This window comes from Mytilus edulis, chromosome 3, assembly GCF_963676685.1.
Source record: "Mytilus edulis chromosome 3, xbMytEdul2.2, whole genome shotgun sequence".
NCBI lineage: Eukaryota > Metazoa > Mollusca > Bivalvia > Mytilida > Mytilidae > Mytilus > Mytilus edulis.
Window position 1 is genome coordinate 55,885,484 of NC_092346.1, and position 20,837 is coordinate 55,906,320.

General features: G+C 32.7%; 1 protein-coding gene across 1 annotated transcript; it reads right to left on the reverse strand.

Moving 5' to 3' along the window:
- Positions 1 to 210: 210 nt before the first annotated feature.
- On the reverse strand, positions 211 to 20,806 carry LOC139516899 (DNA-directed RNA polymerase II subunit RPB7). Its single transcript, XM_071307321.1, has 8 exons — positions 20,739 to 20,806; positions 15,371 to 15,480; positions 14,537 to 14,696; positions 13,437 to 13,487; positions 12,387 to 12,452; positions 11,723 to 11,794; positions 3,336 to 3,369; positions 211 to 429 (listed from the first exon to the last, which is right to left on the reverse strand). The coding sequence occupies exons 1-8, from the start codon at positions 20,748 to 20,750 to the stop codon at positions 416 to 418; spliced, it is 519 nt and encodes a 172-aa protein (XP_071163422.1). The 5' UTR covers positions 20,751 to 20,806; the 3' UTR covers positions 211 to 415.
- Between the last annotated feature and the right edge of the window lie 31 nt (positions 20,807 to 20,837).

The window sequence follows — 20,837 nt, forward strand, 5'->3', positions numbered from 1 at the left end:
CTGGATTTAATATTCAGGGAAACTCAGAGTTAAACGTAATGTCAGCTAACATGGTATTATACACACCTTTATAACCAAAAATAGTGAATAAAATTGCTTTTGAGACAAATCTCATGCATATACTGGGAAAGTTACTACCAAAGCAGGAAGTATATCATAAATTCATACAAAATTTTCAGATAGACTCATAGCAATGTAAAGTGAATAAGACTGTTTTAAAAGCTTTATTTTTGTCCTGACTGGACAAGGCGTATTACTTTAGTTTTTTAAAACAGTAATAATGGCTGTACAAAATTGTTCTTCGGTAATGTTAACATTATATACATTATACACATGAATAGATCTCAGGATTCCTCCCTCTGTCAACAGTGGTAGCTGCCTATTCTGGACACACATCTTAACATAAAAAACATCCTCAACTACACAGACCTGAAATAAAAAAATACTTTTTAAAAACAATTCATAAATTAGAAAAAAAAGTTTTGCAAGCTTCAAAATACTTCAAAATATCTGGTTTAACAATGCAAATGATGAAAAAACACTAGTCCATCCTTTCCTTGACACCAGAATATAGCAATGAGACCTGTTCTATTGAGAAGGCTTCTGATCTGTATTAACATTTGTTAAGTATTTCACCTGACAGAAGTTTGCTGCATTTTTAAAAATTTTATATGTTGGTTTATCCTGCAAGATGGTACCTTGGATTATCCTGCAAGATGGTACCTTGGTTTATCCTGCAAGATGGTACCTTGGTTTATCCTGCAAGATGGTACCTTGGATTATCCTGCAAGATGGTACCTTGGTTTATCCTGCAAGATGGTACCTTGGATTATCCTGCAAGATGGTACCTTGGTTTATCCTGCAAGATGGTACCTTGGTTTATCCTGCAAGATGGTACCTTGGTTTATCCTGCAAGATGGTACCTTGGATTATCCTGCAAGATGGTACCTTGGTTTATCCTGCAAGATGGTACCTTGGTTTATCCTGCAAGATGGTACCTTGGATTATCCTGCAAGATGGTACCTTGGTTTATCCTGCAAGATGGTACCTTGGATTATCCTGCAAGATGGTACCTTGGTTTATCCTGCAAGATAGTACCTTGGATTATCCTGCAAGATGGTACCTTGGTTTATCCTGCAAGATGGTACCTTGGTTTATCCTGCAAGATGGTACCTTGGATTATCCTGCAAGATGGTACCTTGGTTTATCCTGCAAGATGGTACCTTGGATTATCCTGCAAGATGGTACCTTGGATTATCCTGCAAGATAGTACCTTGGTTTATCCTGCAAGATAGTACCTTGGTTTATCCTGCAAGATAGTACCTTGGTTTATCCTGCAAGATGGTACCTTGGTTTATCCTGCAAGATGGTACCTTGGTTTATCCTGCAAGATGGTACCTTGGATTATCCTGCAAGATGGTACCATCTATATAATCCAATAACAACTAATGGCCCTAAATGACAACACTTATAAAACCGAACTAATATCTACTCATACACTTATTTATAAAAATAAAATATATACTATTGAAATATGGTATCTTATTGCAGTAGAGATAGTGGTGAGATTCTTAGAGACAAAATTAAGATTTGGTACTTAGTAAAGTGTAATGAATCATTAACCATGGTGGTAAATCATTCAATAAATATTGGCAATCTGGCTTGACTTAGATATCAGGACAATTAATCTGGCCAGACAAAGGTCTTCACAATGTCAGTTGATTAATAACTAGAAAGTCAACTCTAACATTAACAAATAAAACCAGACTCTATATGGTATTCTTTTTCATGTTATCTTTTGTCTAATACCATAAAAGTACAGTAACTTTCATTTCAAGTGAAAATCTATTTAAAATAGAAAAGATCTGAAATAAAGTGCAGACTATTATCAATAATTAAAGCAACATTCACCAATAGAGAAGATACGTTTTCTTAACTTTGATTTAACGATTAGTTTGAAATTGCATCTTTAACTTTTCTGTCTAACATTGATTTATGATGAAGCATGACAATTTAACGTTTCTTTAAGTGATTGACTTTACCACGATTACAAATGGCATTGTTCAAAAAAATAAATTAAAACTTTTTTTACAAGATAGTGATTATTCTGTGCTGTGTCTATCAGGATAAAGTTAAGTAATCTTATATAATTAAATGTCTTTGAAATAATTCACTTGATGAACACTATCAAATGGACACTTCAAGTATAATTTGCTTTCAAATTGACATTTCCAGTATCATATGCTTAGACACAGACATTTGCAATGTAATCTAACAGGACACTTGCTTTATATGGACACTTTATATTACAACAAAACTGGATTTAAAAAGTGAATCATCATTTCACTATTTTTCTTTCATTATTGATTGAACAAAAAAAAAAATCATGTTTTGAAGAAAAATAAATTGTATCTCATATAAAGCTAATGCCCCTTTCAATGAAAAAGTAATTAAAATCTTCTTTTACAGCATTTCAAAATAACAGCTATGTAAAATTTGGAACAATAGCTTTTAGGTTTCTGCACTGAACCAATATCCATTTGCCTATGATTGCACCATTTCAAAGTTTGCTCAAAGGCACGGCTCCAGTCAGTAAAATCTTCTAATCATTACATATAAAACACAAAGTTTTATAGCTCTCAAAGGAGATATAAACATAGTTCTGACAATCTGAAAGCTTTAATGATGTAATTTTTTGTTCCAAAGCCATTAGGAACACCTTTAGGTCAATTCTTAAGAACTATTTAGAACACCTCTGAGTAAATTTTCTATCTTAATTCGCCTGCGTCTGATGTGTGACATTTATAGTAATGTCAACTTGTGATTTATAACTATCTTTAATGTTAATGCTATGATACAATTTTAGTCAGCTTTCATATAGTAGTATTACATAAATATCAGGCATTCAACACTTTTATATGACCCAGATTTATTTTACTAGTTCTTGCAATTTGAATGGAAGACAAGAAGAGATAATAAATAAGCAATAAAAACAATTACCGTATTTGAGAAAAAAAATCTTGAGGTTGAATATAAACAATTTGACATACTAACTTACTAATAATATATTATACAAATCTTGATCAAATTTCAAAAAAAATAATTCTGAACATTAAGAAAATATTGTCAACTTCTTTTAAAATGCCAGATTATTTGAAAATCTATACTAAGCACTTGCAATCATTAACAATCATGACAATGGCTAGTATGTATGGTATATCTAACTTAAAAGTTTATAAAAGATTTTCACAGTTATTCATTGTATAGTTCATGTGCATTTGCCTGAAATACCATAATTTCTCAATTCCAAGAGACAAGTAAATGTATCAACATACCTAAGTAATCATCCATTAATGTTCCGATGGCAAACTGAAACAAAACAAATACATAAATAAGATTGATGTCAAAAAAAGTTCACTACAAAAAAGACTCATTCTTTATGCAAGCTATGTAATATTGACATCATATCAATTTTCACAAATATACAACACGTTTTCCCTTGATTTCTCTATGAGACATAAATCAACTTAAATGTTGATACGATCATTTCGATGTATTTAACAAGTTCTTATACAGATATATGAATTACTAATATTTACTTGTTTTACATCTACTTTTCAGAGCTATTTTAAGATAAAGGCTTAAGCATAATCTGATTTTCATATGCTTGCTTTACAGCATATTAATTCACAAAGCATTTGAACAGTATTAATTGACATCTAGTTATCAACAAGGTTAACTTTACTTTTAAATCCTTGCTGGCCACTTCCAACCTGACAGTAGTAATTTTTTAAATATAGAACAGGTTCAACTTTATTTACAAAACATTTACCCAATTTTTATAATAATTCTGATAAAAGAACAGAGGTCCATTGTTGCACATGTTTTATCTATCCAAGGTCCAACATGCCCAAGTGCAATAACTAGCAAGAATTGTACATACTAGAGCTTTAATGAGACAATTTTCCATATAATAAATATTTCCAAGAAGCATAAATCTTTTGAATATTTCTGATCAGCACTGATTTCTGAACATGTCAAAGAAATTCATAAATAAACCTATAATTCAAGTTTCTTAAATTCTGGCAAGTGCTGATTGTACACATGAGAGAGCAAACAATGCAATTCTGGCAAGTGAAGATTGTACACATGAGAGAGCAAACAATGCAATTCTGGCAAGTGATGATTGTACACATGAGAGAGCAAACAATGCAATTCTGGCAAGTGAAGATTGTACACATGAGAGAGCAAACAATGCAATTCTGGCAAGTGATGATTGTACACATGAGAGAGCAAACAATGCAATTCTGGCAAGTGAAGATTGTACACATGAGAGAGCAAACAATGCAATTCTGGCAAGTGAAGATTGTACACATGAGAGAGCAAACAATGCAATTCTGGCAAGTGAAGATTGTACACATGAGAGAGCAAACAATGCAATTCTGGCAAGTGCTGATTGTACACATGAGAGAGCAAACAATGCAATTCTGGCAAGTGCTGATTGTACACATGAGAGAGCAAACAATGCAATTCTGGCAAGTGAAGATTGTACACATGAGAGAGCAAACAATGCAATTCTCGCAAGTGATGATTGTACACATGAGAGAGCAAACAATGCAATTCTGGCAAGTGAAGATTGTACACATGAGAGAGCAAACAATGCAATTCTGGCAAGTGAAGATTGTACACATGAGAGAGCAAACAATGCAATTCTAGCAAGTGAAGATTGTACACATGAGAGAGCAAACAATGCTATTTTCCATATAATGTTTCCAAAGCACATAACTGTTTTAAAAATTATTGATCAGCACTGATTTTCTTACTTGTCCAAGACATTGCTGATTTTAGCATGTGATATATAAGTTTCATAATAATCTGGCAAGAATTGTTCAAGTGAGAGCAGTAACAAGACAATTCAGATGGATGTCTGACAGGTATTTTTATGTCCCCGTCAAGGCATTGGACAAGGGACAAAAAACTTTCAACCAAATTACTTTTATATGAGATACCAGTTTCAAGTGAAAAACTTTAAACTGACATTAAGTGACAAGTCATGCCTATTTAATGTAAAACAATGAAATCAAATAAATATGTACTTTAAACAAACAAGACATTTAAATAAAAGAAAGTTACGAACACCAACAGCTGATACTCAAAAAAAAATATACCCCTAATGCAGTCAGAGATTTATCATGTTTATCTCAAGGGAACCAGTAATGCATATTTGGTGACTTGAGAACTTGTTTAATTTATTTTGTGCCCACATTCTCATTTCACAAAACTAATCCGATAAAATCTGAGACAAAATCACTAAGACTTTGTAAATGTGTCCAACATACTTCAAATAAACGGTCATTCAATGAACTAAATTGTCATCTTAAAGTTTCTTAAATTTTCTTCACATTATAATCATGTCTGAATCTATTGTTATTAGTTTCTTTCAGGAAAAAATGTAGAATTATTTGGATTTATCATGCTATCCAAGAATCATTAACATTTCTTAGCATGTTGGGAGGTTGTCTAGACAATAAAGTGTTAGAAAATCTTCTCCTGCACACACATCATAACATAAAAGAGGTGGTTCTGGGAATGATTTTATAAATCATTAATTTCTACTACCACTTAAAGTGTTAAAAATCAGACCTAATATTCTTAGATAGAAAATAATTTCTTTAGTTGTGTAAATGATGAATTTGTTATTTTCTTTCATATAAAAAAGAAGATGTGGTATGATTACCAATGAGACAACTATCCACAAAAGACCAAAATGACACAGACATTAACAACTATAGGTCACCGTACGGCCTTCAACAATGAGCAAAGTCCATACCGCATAGTCAGCTATAAAAGGCCCCGATAAGACAATGTAAAACAATTCAAACGAGAAAACTAACGGCCTTATTTATGTAAAAAAAATTGAATGAAAACAAATATGTAACACATAAACAAACAACAACCACTGAATTACTGGCTCCTGACTTGGGACAGGCACATACATAAATAATGTGGCAGGGTTAAACATGTTAGTGGGATCCCAAACCTCCCCTAACCTGGGACAGTGGTATATCAGTACAACATAAGAACGAACTTTAACCAGATGTTCCGCAGGGCGCAGCTTTATACGACCGCAGAGGTTGAACCCTGAAAGGTTGGGGCAAGTATGGACACAACATTCAAGCTGGATTCAGCTCTAAATTTGGATTGTGATTAAATAGTTGACACAGCATAGGTTTCTGACACAGAATGAATGTGGTCTAATGAACTTAAAATTTTTGTTTTGCCTTTGAGCAATTCACTATGCTGTTGAATATTATCCTCTCATTTATGAAATCTGAAATGAGAAAAATTTACACCCCCCCCCCCCCCCCCCCCCCCCCCCCCAATTTTTTCTCTTATTCTAAAACTGATCTCAATTCAAATTTCTAATGACCCCTAGCAATAATTACTCATTTAAATACATCATAAAATATTAAAATGTAAAAAATGTGCTTGTTATCACTGAATGGTAAAGATTGTTTCAATTTATCAGTTGGTAGTAAAAGTGAATATACATTGTTTGTATAAACCAATGATTTAAGTTGATACAACTACTATTCTGGACAAAGAAAGATAACTCTAATTGAAAATTTCTTGCTATTACGCAATATTGCACAATTAGATATTTCTTGCTATTGCGCAATACTGTGCAATTGAAAATTTCTTGCTATTGTACAATACTGTGCAATTGAAGATTTCTTGCTATTGCTGAATACTGTGCAATTGAAAATTTCTTGCTACTAAATTAATACTTAATATAATTATTTTGGATCCTAATTTGGATCAACTTGAAAACTGGGCCCATAATCAAAAATCTAAGTACATGTTTAGATTCAGCATATCAAAGAAGCCCAAGAATTCAATTTTTGTTAAAATCAAACTTAGTTTAATTTTGGACCCTTTGGACTTTAATGTAGACCAATTTGAAAACGGGACCAAAAATTAAGAATCTACATACACAGTTAGATTTGGCATATCAAAGAACCCCAATTATTCAATTTTTGATGAAATCAAACAAAGTTTAATTTTGGACCCCAATTTGGACCAACTTGAAGACTGGGCCAATAATAAAAAATCTAAGTACATTTTTAGATTCAGCATATCAAAGAACCCCAAGGATTCAATGTTTGTTAAAATCAAACTAAGTTTAATTTTGGACCCTTTGGACCTTAATGTAGACCAAAAATTAAGAATCTACATACACAGTTAGATTCGGCATATCAAAGTCTGAAGAACCCCAATTATTCAATTTTTGATGAAATCAAACAAAGTTTAATTTTGGACTCTTTGGGCCCCTTATTCCTAAACTGTTGGGACCATAAACTCCCAAAATCAATCCTAACCTTCCTTTTGTGGTCATAAACCTTGTGTTTAAATTTCATTGATTTCTATTTACTTATACTAAAGTTATTTTGCGAAAACCAAGAATAATGCTTATTTGGGCCCTTTTTTGGCCCCTTATTCCTAAACTGTTGGGACCATAAACTCCCAAAATCAATCCTAACCTTTCTTTTGTGGTCATAAACCTTGTGTTTAAATTTCATTGATTTCTATTTACTTATACTAAAGTTATTGTGTGAAAACCAAGAATAATGCTTATTTGGGCCCTTTTTTGGCCCCTTATTCCTAAACTGTTGAAACAAAAACTCCCAAAATCAATCCCAACCTTCCTTTTGTGGTTATAAACCTTGTGTCAAAATTTCATAGATTTCTATTGACTTAAACTAAAGTTATAGTGCGAAAACCAAGAAAATGCTTATTTGGGCCCTTTTTGGCCCCTAATTCCTAAAATGTTGGGACCAAAACTCCTAAAACCAATCCCAACCTTCCTTTTGTGGTTATAAACCTTGTGTTAATATTTCATAGATTTCTATTCACTTTTACTATAAAGTTAGAGTGCAAAAACTAAAGTTTTCGGACGACGACAACGACGACGCAGACAACTACGCCAACATGATACCAATATATGACCATTTTTGCGGTCGTATAAAAATCAGTTGAAAAAAGGCTTAACTCATCAGATGGAGAAAAATACAAGTGGAAGTGGCCCGGTACTTATACATGTTGAGACTTCAATTTGAAGCAAACTCTATACACCTGATAATCTGTTATCAATATGAGCTGGTATGTTTCACTCTCTCATATTGCCACACCACTTTAAAAATAAACTTTTTTTATGGTGATGTTCTTTTTTCGCTGAACTAGCATACACTTTTTTTAGTAACTAGATGAAGCATGCCTCTTCTTTCAGGATTATCTTGCCGTGTTGAAGACCCATTGGTGACCTTGGGCTGTTTTCTGCTCTTCAGAAACTTAACATTGAACAATGAACAATGAAAATGTTCCAAATTCTAATGAACCATGCCAGACTTTGACAGACTATGAATACTTAATGTTGACCTTAGAACTATGAAAATGAGTTTAAGGCCAGTTTAAGCATGTCAAAGAGATATGTATTCCTCACAACCATATTGGTTATATATAGCAACTGAGAAACAGACCTAATCACAAAAACTTAACATTAACTAATGCACGATGTAACAAGAATGTGTCCCCAGTACACGGATGCCCCACTCACACTATCATTTTCTATGTTCAGTGGACCGTGAAATTGGGGTAAAAACTCTTATTTGGCATTAAAATTAGAAAGATCATATCATAAGGAGCATGTGTATCAAGTTTCAAGTTGATTGGACTTCAACTTCATCAAAAACTACCTTGACCAAAAACTTTAACCTGAAGCGGGACGAGCAGACATACGGACGAACAGAAGAACGAACAGACGGACGGACGTACAGACCAGAAAACATAATGCCCCTCTAATATCGTAGGTGGGGCATAAAAATGCCGGAGAGACATAACTTGAATCTCCCTGAAATTTTTCCAGTTTTATACCTCGTCGAGATTGTAAACATTTCATAACATAGGAAAATAATATAGTTTCATTGTTACAGTGTGTTAAAACATTGTACACAAACCTCCCAACAAATCATCAAAACTTACAGATTCTTTGATGAGGGAAGGGAAACAAATTCTTTAAATAATTAAAGTTAACTGTTATTATCCTGCATCTGTGTGTGTTCAATGCATAGACAAGTTTTTGTCAATCTCATAACTCCTCAGACCAGTCATACTATGGGCCAATTCATCCTGGAGCCCTCTTAGACTTTGAGATGAAAACATTGCTCTTTTATTTCAAATTTTGACAAGCATATGAAAGGTTTTTTGTGTAATGAATTCAAACATTGAATTCATTTTGACCCTGATAAAAGATTTTCTTGAAATGTTTAAAGAACCCTCAGGGAAATACAGTTATAAGAACTTTTAGGAGGATTATCTCAATCTTCAAAATCCCAAGATACAAATTAGTATCCAACATTCTCTACTACATCCACAGATATATGTCTTTTAAGAAAATCTGATTTTTTTAATTAGTGACAGTAAATCTATAGGGATTGATTTATTTTCTTTATTGAAATCCTCAAAATTATATATCAATTGAATACAAATAATGTCACAATATACTCAAATGAATTATTATTTTTTGTCAGTGTCAATTTTTATGAGTTAAAAAAGGTCAAAAGAATGTGAAAATTTTATTGTCTTTGGCAAATACCAAAATGAAAAAATAAATTTGCTCTTAAATTATGTTTTAATTCATACTTCAATGTACTAGAAAATGTTATTGACATTACAAAATTTTATTTCATTCAAATAGAATTGAATATTAATTTTCCAATAAGTAAAAGTAAGGAGATACATCTGCTACGCAAAAATATATATTTCATATAACTTTTAAGCTATACCTAAAATTTTAGATTTATGTCTGACTTTATGACCTTTAATCATAATTGTCAACAAATATGTCAATAATATTCCAGTTCTAAGCTGTTTAATTCATCAAAATACTTAACAGAATAAGTTTACCGGTAGTTGTGTCAAAAGTGTAGGGGAAATATTGTTATATATATTCAAAAGAAAATATCTGTATAAAATATTTGCTGTTTATTTCAAAGAACAAAACTAAAAATCTGAAATTCTTTTACATTTGTAATTTCAGGGCCTTTTATAGCTGACTATGCGATATGGGCTTTGCTCATTGTTAAAGACAGTATGGTGACCTATAGTTGTTTATTTCTATGTCATTTGGTCTTTTGTCTCATTCTCAATCATACAACTCTTTTTATTTTTATATAGTAACCACCAGTATCAGCCAAATTTAACACAGAGAAAAAGTAGAGTTATACAGAGAAACTAACCAGTCATAGGGTATACTAATGCAATTAAAAGCATTTTTTCAAAAGTCTGTTTATTATGGATAAAATGATAGGCTGTTATTTTTTTCATAGTTAGCCATTACAATCAGACAGAGAAAAAAAATGTGCACTGATAGCTATAAAATTACATTCTCTTATTCCCAAAACAAGTGTCTGTGTTTTACGACTAATGTGTATCTCATTTGGTCATACTGACAATGCAAATGATCAAAGCTTGTCTCTCATACTGACAATGTTATGGAAGGAGACTATACTGATAATTTTAGTTATAAAAGTGTGTCTCTTAAGGCAAAATTTACAATACACACCTGTACTTCAAGCGCATGCTGACAACATTTATAATCTAAGCCTGTCTAAGGCCATACTGACACTCTATTCTTATGCCAATTTGACAACGGTTTCAATCAAAGCATGTTGCTTATTAAGCCATATTGGTAAAGTTTACAACCAAAGTCTGTCTCATAAGGCCATGTTAATATAAAAAAAGAAGATGTGGTATGACTACCAATGAGATAACTCTCCACAAGAGACCAAATGACACAGAAATTAACAACTATAGGTCACTGAACAGCCTTCAAATATGAGCAAAACCCCATACTGCATAGTCAGCTATAAAAGGCAACAAAATGACAATGTAAAACAATTCAAACAAGAAAACTAACGGCCTAACTTATGTAAAGAAATTGAATGAAAAACAAATATATAACACATAAACCAATGACAACCACTGAATTACAGGCTCATGACATTGTTTCAAACATGAAGCCTTTCTTTTAAGGTCATACTGCCAAAGATTATGATCCAAGCTTGTCTCCTATGGCCATAATGATTCTGTTTCCTAACAAAACCAGTCTTGTAAGCCCTGACTGACTATGTTTACAATCAAAACTTGTTTCTTAAGACCATACTGTCAAGGTACATATCAGGATTCTCACTAAGGATTTTTGAAGGTGAGTCCAGGAACTTGTTATTTTTGTCCAACAGTAAGAAGAAGATATTTTATTGTTATATAATGTATTATTTTAGTCTGCATGACCTAATAAAGCAATGAAATGACATTTAATTCAGATTACTTTTAATCTTTTTCTATAAAATGATGATCTTTTAATCTTTTGCTATAAAATGATGTTATGTGTGTTCATTTTATACAAAATATTTCAATCTTGATACATCTTTGGACTCACCAGTTTTGAAAATGGTGAGTTCAGAAAGATTTTCACTAGTCCAGGAAACATGGACTCACCTTAGTGAGAACTCTGTTTATGATCAAAGCCTGTCTTTTTGGGCCTTACTGACACTATTTACGACCACAGTCTGTTTTATAAGGCCATGTCTCTTGAGACTTTACTGACAATGTTTATGAACAAAGCCTAACCTTTTATGGACATATAGAAATGTTGATAACTTACTATATCTTTAGCATCCACTCTTGTTCCTACAATCTTCACTCTGATTTCATCATCTTGTTGTATTACAACATCCTGAAATAAAGAAGTCAATTTATTTGTATGAATGAAAGAAATGTGATTTATTTGTCAATGACAAAGCAACCAAATTACACAATAAACTGTTAACACATATGAGACTTGTAAATGCCATTAAATCTGCATACCAAATATCATTGACAGAAAATTAGTGTGTTCATCTTAAACTGATCTAACCACAAAATTTAACAGGCGAACTATGCAAAACCTACATTTCCATTCTCCATTTTAAAGTCTATAGATCATGACTCAGCAGCTGGGGCCTAATACTCCCTGTGAAAATGAAATGTGCCAATGCTAATATATATTTGCAAATAAAATACACTTATCTACCACTCATGGTTCACCTTAAACTGACCTTACCACAATCTCATACATATGTAAACTAGGCAAAAGTTTCAAAGTCAATAGACCATGGCTTGTATGAGGCCAAATACATGTAATCTCATCGACATTAATAATAATGAATCCACAGTATGCAAATAGTAATTTATATTATTTGCATGTCTTCAATAAATTGCTACCCTTGTAAAAATTCAAATGCAAGTATTAAAGAATAGATGTGAGAGTTTTTAAATGATCTACTAACCTCATCTTTTGTCTTATAACAGGGAGGGTTAGAATTGGGATCAAACTCCATGTCTGCAGGAATTGACTGAAAAATACAATTGTTATTAATATAATTAGTCTTTCATTTTTAAATACAATATTTATAAAAGTTGGGCAACAGGAATATTTTTCATGTAAAAAAATTCTTAATATTGGTTTTAAACAATAGTTAATATGCAAATAAACTGTTTCTTGTAATTTTTCTTCCATCAAAACATTTTCAGAGCAAACTATTTCATCATTATATAAACAAATTTATTTGCAACTGATCAGTTCTATTCAGATTGATATAGAGATTATTTGAAATGACTGACAGCTGTAGAAATGAAAATAACTTGTGTGGAAAAGAGGTCAGACTTTGATAACACTTTTCTAATCATTCTGTTCCAGCTGATCAAATTAAGTAAACATTTTTCAAATAGCATTTTGTGATCATTTCAATGAATTTGATCAGCTGATAGAAAAAAGGGTATTTGGTCAGTCAGTTTTGTGATTTTAAATGTCTCCCAAACAATAATATATACTATCTGCAGTTTATGATACCTGCACTTTTAACCACTACTTGTGTTGATGGTATAAATTTTCCTGATTTGTAGGACATGATTGCACACACTGAAATGTCTCTTTGAGACATTCCCTGTTTCCATTCTCAGTTCTATAACTGGAATTTTCTTAATTTCACCAAATATGAAATTTTCATGATTTTTAAAAGTAAAATACACTCATAATTCAACATTCTACTCAAATAGCATCAATTTATTTTGGCTCCTCAGAGTGGCAGAGTAGTCTAAGTAGTCACTAGTTTGTTAACGCTGAGGTTGTGATTTCAAATCCTGCACAATTGGCAGGTGCACTCAAATCAAAACTTCATTGACTAGGATTTTCAGTTTTCCTACCAAAGGTCAGTGGCTCTCTCCAAGCACTCTGGCTTCCTCCATCAGTTGAAATTGACGTCCATGAAATATCACAATAATGCAAAAAGTGGCTTTAAAAAACAATCAATTTATGTAAATTCTATTAAGATACTTACATGTCTGGAGATAAAGCATGACAGTGGTCCTATCTCTGTAAACAAACCAACCTGAAATAATTTTAAATCTTGCAGCTTATCATTCATATATGTCTGACTAAATAAATATCTGCAAGTATAGTTTAATAAGACTTAACATTTATGGGTATTTTCTTTTTTTGGCAAACATTATCAATCTTCATAACTTAGGGATTAGCAAACAGGTCTGTAAATTCAGAAATTAAAGTGCAAAATTTTATTAATTTTACAGGATGCACAATGCAATAACTAATAAGAACTCATTCTTAATTTTCAGCAGTAGTATTCTATTGTACCATTTAGAAGATTTAAATTGCATAACAGTTATAAATCTCCTATTATTGTTCCTTTTCAAATAATTACAATCATAAATACTTGATTTATGTTCTGAATTTTGCAGCCCAATGATTATGAAATAGCACAAATCAAAAGTCTGTATCATGTCAATTATAATATTTTTTTTTTAAATACTATCACCATGTTTTAACTAAACTTTTATAGCTGATCATGACTATGTGGTATGGACTTTGCTCATTGTTGAAGGCTGTCATGTGACCTATAATTGTTAATTTCTGTGTCATTTTGGTCTCTTGTGGAGAGTTGTCTCATTGGCAATCATACCACATCTTCTTTTTTTATACAAACAAACAAACAAACAAACAAAGTTACAATGTTCAGTTGAAATCTGAACATCTAGGCCCCTTTGATAATATCCTATGCACTTTGAGAGATTCTTTGATCAGGTCAGAATGTTGATGTTCTTTGGCGACTGTTGCAAGGCTAAATTTTTGTCCCCATCCATTGTATCCTAATTTTCAGTGGGTTTCCAAATTTTTTATGCAACTACAATCCAACATGCCTTACTGTATAAAAGATGAAAACTTAAAAAACCTCAACCTATCATACAGAATAGTCTTTGTTTTGTCTTTTTTCACTTATTTTTTCCAGTAATCTGAACAACAAATTATCAATATTTTCTTTATTAATTTTAAAAGCCTTAGCAATGGCCACAGTTTACAGACCTCCTGTGCATGATTTGAACACTATCCAAAAAGCTTTATATTTATCCATTTCTTACTTACCTTGTTTACTTGGGTAACTACAGCATCTAAAACCTCTCCTTTGAATGGTCTAAATACAATTGCTTTATATTTGACAGGGTAAACAACAAATCCTCTACTGGGCTGTATTAAGCCTGCTCCAATGTTGTCTATTGTTGTAACTGCTATTACAAAGCCATACCTACAATATTACTTAATATATACAGGGGATTCAAAATCATTTGTGGGATACAATAGTAAAGTCATTCAGGTTAAACTGTTTGAAATAGTATTTTTTTACATATCAAACACCCATCATCAATAAAATAATTATCCTGAATTTTCCCACCAAAGTAGATTTGAGTCTTCGTAATACCATAAGACTTCCTACACTCTGATAAAAACTTTACATAACTCCTTTTCCCTTAAAATCATTCCTTTCTCAAAATATTTGATTTAAATTAATGATATGTTTCAATGTAAAAGATCCTCATTGAATTATACTAGTGATGCTTGAGGCTTGCAAATAAAAATTAAAGATTCCAAAATCTAAATCAAACATTTATGAGCCAAACAACTGAAAATTTCTAAAAAGTATGGTAAAATATGATATTAAAAAGTAGCTTACTCTGTATGGGTTTGGTTCATTGTTGAAGGTCATGTGCTGATGAGCATTATTTGCCAAAAGTAATTACAGAGTTGAGTTGACTATGATCTACAGTTGTCAACTTCTATATCATAAAGGCATTCAGGAGGGTTGTCTCATTGGTAATCACACCACATCTTCTTATTTTTATACATGTACAATGTGTTTCAAAGAGTAAGAACTTATGGAACCTTAAATAAAAAGCTTTTAAAACAAACAAATATGCATACTTTCCTGTACATGTTCCTTCCACTTCTGTAAACAGTTTCTGTTTCACGATATTCAATAAATTAGGACCAAAATATCGGGGATGAAGTAGGATCTCATGTTCCAGAGAAACCTGAAATAGATGGAAAAATAACTTCAATAACCTTATATCATAAATACATGTCCATAACTTTGTTTTAAATGAGACTGAAAATTTCACTTAATTTAGTATATGAAAATAAACATTAAATATGCATGCATTGAATTTGTCACAATTTTGGTAAACAGCAAAATCAAACTGTGATGGTTTGGAGTCAAATCCTTATCTCTACTGTATTTATTGATTTCATTTCTAATCTGGATTAAAGTGACGACTTATCTACTTCAATTGATGTGGAAGCTTAGGGTCGTCTGCGATCTCAAGTGTATAATTTATCAAGACTTCCTTGTACTTAAAGTTCATGTTTAAGAAGGATTTATCTTTTCCAATCATACAAGGATTACTTTTCAAAAGTACATGTGTAATAACCATTCTGTGCAAAGATTTCAGTGGAAAAACATTTGACTAACATTTGGATTAAAATTTCACTGCCATCCAAATGACAAATACACATGTGGCCATAGTTCAACTAATGTGTAACGTTTAGTATATATATACAGGGATGTCTTTAAACATTCATATTTCTATACACATTCAAAGCTGTATTAGATTGTATATTAATGAATACTCAAGCAGTATACTGTAACAGTGCAAATGACTTAAGCTTTAAAGCAGAAACAACTTACAAAGGACTAAAAAATATAACAAACATTGGAAAAAATCTTGATACATTTGAACAGTCAATTAATACTTTACTTTACTATTGAATTTGTTTTTTTTTTCTTTCTTATCAATCACAACATAAGAGTACAATGTACTCTAATTGTTTCAACATATTTTATTGTTCTGTAAATTATACAAACAAAGAAGACATTACTAAGTTGTAAAATTTGTGTCTCATTCATTTGTATGTAGTTAAAGAACAATAAAATATGTCTATTAAAGTACATTGAGTTTTGTAAGGATAATCTACGACTGATTTTCTATCTACAACACCAGACAAAGCTCATAAGGCCACAATTAAAAAATATTTTGGTTTGCCCAAACCCTACCCAGAGGTTGAGACAGTGGGTAGGTAGGTAGGCATATTCTTTTTTTTTTCAAAAAAAGAAATTGAAGTATCGGGTGTTTATGCCTATCTGATTAAAAAAAACTTCTTCAAATCAGGACAATTAAAGAATTTGAGAAGGCAGCTTTTTTCTGGGTAGGTAGGGTTTGGGCAAACAAGCCTATTCTTTTTTATGGCCTAAGACAAAATGTTTTCCATAATCATTCATAGTCAAAAATTGATGTATTCAGTCAAAGATAAGTAACTTACTTATATTTCTTCTTATGGTAATATTTTTTTTATAATCCTTAAATAATTTGTAATCCTTCAATTATATCTAAAAATCTATTAAGATGTTTTAATAATTGCCAATAAAATGCTTTGCTGAGTGCAGCCTGATACAAACACAGAGGTCAAACCTTGAACAGTTGGTGCAAAGGAGTAAGTTCAATGGCATTGGTTCAAGCAAACTAAAGTTAAAGAACAGAAACAAAACATCTATTAATTTTTCGTTTGTAAAGGGGCAGAACTCTAGAATGGTTAAAGTGACACCCCAAAAATTCATACTAGATCTGTACTCAGTGTAGTGAGGCCAACTAAAATTAATAAGTAGATTTTCATCCAGTTTTTTTTTTTAATGGGGCGGGTGGGAGGATTTTATTTTTAAAATTTTATTTCATATGAAACCCTCTTGTGATGAGTTCTTCATGCCGCTGGTGATACCTACACCAAATTTACTTTGCTTTCAAGGCAATGGTTTGTAGTCCCAATGAAATTAAGCAAATGTATTGGTACAAATGTATGCAACACAAATTTTAAGTATTATGAGTACAGAATAAAATTAAAACTCAAACAGTGTTCTGTGGTTCTCTGTTTATGTGGTTCATAAGTGTTTCTCGTTTTTTGTTTTAATATAGATTAGAATCATTAGACCTTTGGTTTTCCCGTTTGAATGGTTTTACACTAGTAATTTTTGGGGTCCTTTATAGCTTGTTGTTCGGCGTGAGCCAAAGCTCTGTCTTGAGGGCCGTACCTTGACCTATATTATAATGGTTTTCTTTTATAAATTTTTACTTTGATGGAGAGTACTAAGTCTCATTGGCACTCATACCTAATCTTCTTATATCTATTGAAAGTATAATAGGGTTGGTGCTATAGCAAGATGCAAATATAATTATGATGTAAAACATGAATGTAACCAAAACATTCAAAAACGAGTTGTTGTTTAATGACCATATTGAGAGTATTGAGACAGAGGGTGTTTGCTGTTGGTCAACAAAAAACGACAGGGCTTGCTATAATAAAAAGCGTATGTTTTTGACGACTTTTTTTAACTCAATATATGGTCATAAAAATGATTTACAGAAAGCATATAAGTTCATAAAGATCTTTTTAAATTTAGTGTGTACATCCAACATGATGACTACGGAAATCGCAATGGACGCCATGTTGGATGTAATATTTAATGTTTAAAAGTCACCAATATGTGCTAATATTAAAATTTCAAGTGTTATTCGGATAATAACAGTGTTATCTGGTCATTCCTGTTACCCCACTCATGTAGGTGCCTGGCAGTTTGATATGGTCATGATGGATGACATGCTGGTCATAAGATGACTGTGATATCTACGTTTGAAGGTGGATCTGGCCAGATATTTCCGAGCAGATGTCTCAGGATGAAAAAATCCAGCACAAATAGAACAGTTGTGGCATTATATTGACCTCAAGACCTGAAAGTTGTTCGGATGGATGGTATGCAGCCCGAAAAAAGAAAAGGGGGAAGAGTGTTAAGACCTGGTGAGATTGAGGGTTTGAATCCTGCTGGTACCATCCATGATTTTTCAAGAGTGTTGAAGACCTGGTGAGATTGAGGGTTCGAATCCTACTGGTACCATCCATTATTTTTCATTATAATTACTTAAGATTTTTGAATGTCATAATTTGTATGAATCCATGACAAATCGCCCCACTGGCAAATCGCCCCACTCCTAATCGCCCCACTTTTTCACAAACTTGCCCCACTTTATAAAAAATCGCCTCACTTATGAAAAAGGGTAAAATCCCATTGCATAAAGGTTGAACAACATACCCCACTTATGAAAAGGGTTGAAATCCCGCTGAAATAAGGTTTGCCAACTAGCCCCACTTGGGACAAATAGATAAACCACAATGAATTTATTAGTGCCAACTCGCCCCACTTATGAAAAAAGATGCAATCCCGTTGTATACCTATGTCCCTGTCCCACTTCAATACCTATGAAAACCTTGGTGCGAGTTGGTGAAAAAGTGGTGCGATTTGGTGTGGGGCGTTTTGCCAGTGGGGCAATTTGTCCTGCTTCCATTTGTATATGTGCTAAAAAATAATTGATGGTCTTAATCTAGGAAAGCGTCCCAGAAAAAAGTTAAAATAGCCTTGCCAGACGTCATAATTATTTGGATAGTCCGAGATTACTCTGACGTCCAACAGCTGTTTTGCCAGACAAGCTGGGGCCGTGGGACGTCAGAGCTCGTCCCATATCAAAAAGTGGATATTTGCCCACCCAAAATAGATGCGCTACTTCGTCGCTTCTGATGCCGACTGACGGCCTTGGAATTATATAAATTGGGCATCAATCTGTTCATTTTTCATTTATCTCTTCATTTATGTAAGTTTCACTACCTGCCAACCTTTATTTTTCCATATCTTAACAGTTTTCACAGTGACCCATCGATTTCGGCATTTTGACTTTTACTTTCAAATGGACGTCAAGTTACGAGAGAGTTCGTGGTCTCGAGACTCAAAATATGCAAATATCAATGTTTAACATTTAGTAGCCAACCACGATTTTTCACCTCCTTTACAGGAGATCGGTATGAAGCATTTAGTTCCGACCACGTTACAATCGGAAGCTCTCGGATATTTAGATAACTTGCATCGTAAATGAACGAGGTGTTACATTATGGTCATTTGCATAAATCATCACTGTTTTCTCGTGGTCACGTGATAATCTTTAAACATGAGAGGCAAAATGCCGAAATCGATGGGTCACTGTGAAAACTGTTAAAATATGGAAAAATAAAGGTTGGCAGGTAGGTGAAACTTACATAAATGAAGAGATAAATGAAAAATGAAGATTGATGCCCGATTTATATAATTCCAAGGCCGTCAGTCGGCATCAGAAGCGATGAAGCAGCGCATCTATTTTGGGTGGGCAAATATCCACTTTTTGATATGGAATGAGCTCTGACGTCCCACGGCCCCAGCTTGTCGGGCAAAACAGCCGTTGGACGTCAGAGTAATCTCGGACTATTATTTGGACTAGTCTTAGTCATGTTCACAGCTTCCTACACAGGCACTTGTTTCTATCCATTGGAAGACCCAGTATCAACGTATATTTACTCGTAAAAAAACGTTGATAGACTTTTACTGTTTTAGTGGGTCTTCCAATTAACAGGTTGGGAACAAACCCCCTGTATGGTGATTATACCTCTACAGAGGGATAATCCTTCTTTAGAGGGATAAAATTATCCCTCTAAAGAGGGGTATTTTTGTTTGCACCTGATTTAAAGCAAATTAGGGCAGAATGGCATTTTCTAGTTATATTGGCTATAATCTCTAGCATTATATGAATCAACATATGCACTTTACTAAAAATTGGGATAACCAGTTTTCTGCTAAAGTGACAAAACTTGCAATCTATTGTAAACCTATCTGAACACCTGATCAAGAACAAAAGGAATAGTTGACCTTTAAATTTCATGTTAAATCTAACAATAGAAATTCTGTTCAGTGAGGCATAAGTGAGTAGAATTTACCTGATCATCACAGCTTTCAATCATGGTGAACAATAGATTTTATATTTAATCAGATAAGCATCAAACTGGGCATGTGCATATTAAATTAATTACATCAATTGGTGCATCAACTGTTCCAGGTTACTGCCATAATAAGTAGAGAATGCCGTTCTGCCCTATTTTGATTTAAATCCAGTCTAAACAAAAATACCCCTCTATAGAGGACTAATTTTACCCCTCTATAGAAGGATTATCCCTCTATACAGGTATAATCACCATATAGAGGGTTCCCAACCTGATTAATGAATAATTTATGGATAGAAACAAGTCAAATGCAAGTGCCTGTGGCTTCATATCACATAGTTTATTAGTTAACAACACTTTTTAAAGTTTAAAGCATGAATACAAAACGAAAGTTTTATATTTAAACGAGTAAAGAGGGAGAGTTTGTGTAGAATTACGAGCTTACATGAAAAAACATTGTTTGCTGAAATTTCACAATCGATGTAAAATTATCTCCCCTTTTTCTGGTACCCAAAGAAATAAGGACCACTATAACAAATTAAGC

Excerpts from the sequence above, each read along its gene's own strand:
- LOC139516899 (XM_071307321.1), bottom strand. Across the intron at positions 14,697-15,370 it reads GAAGGAACATGTACAGGAAA|GTATGGCTTTGTAATAGCAG; the intron begins GTATGCATATTT and ends GTAATATTGTAG. Across the intron at positions 11,795-12,386 it reads GTTATAAGACAAAAGATGAG|GATGTTGTAATACAACAAGA; the intron begins GTTAGTAGATCA and ends TCTTTATTTCAG.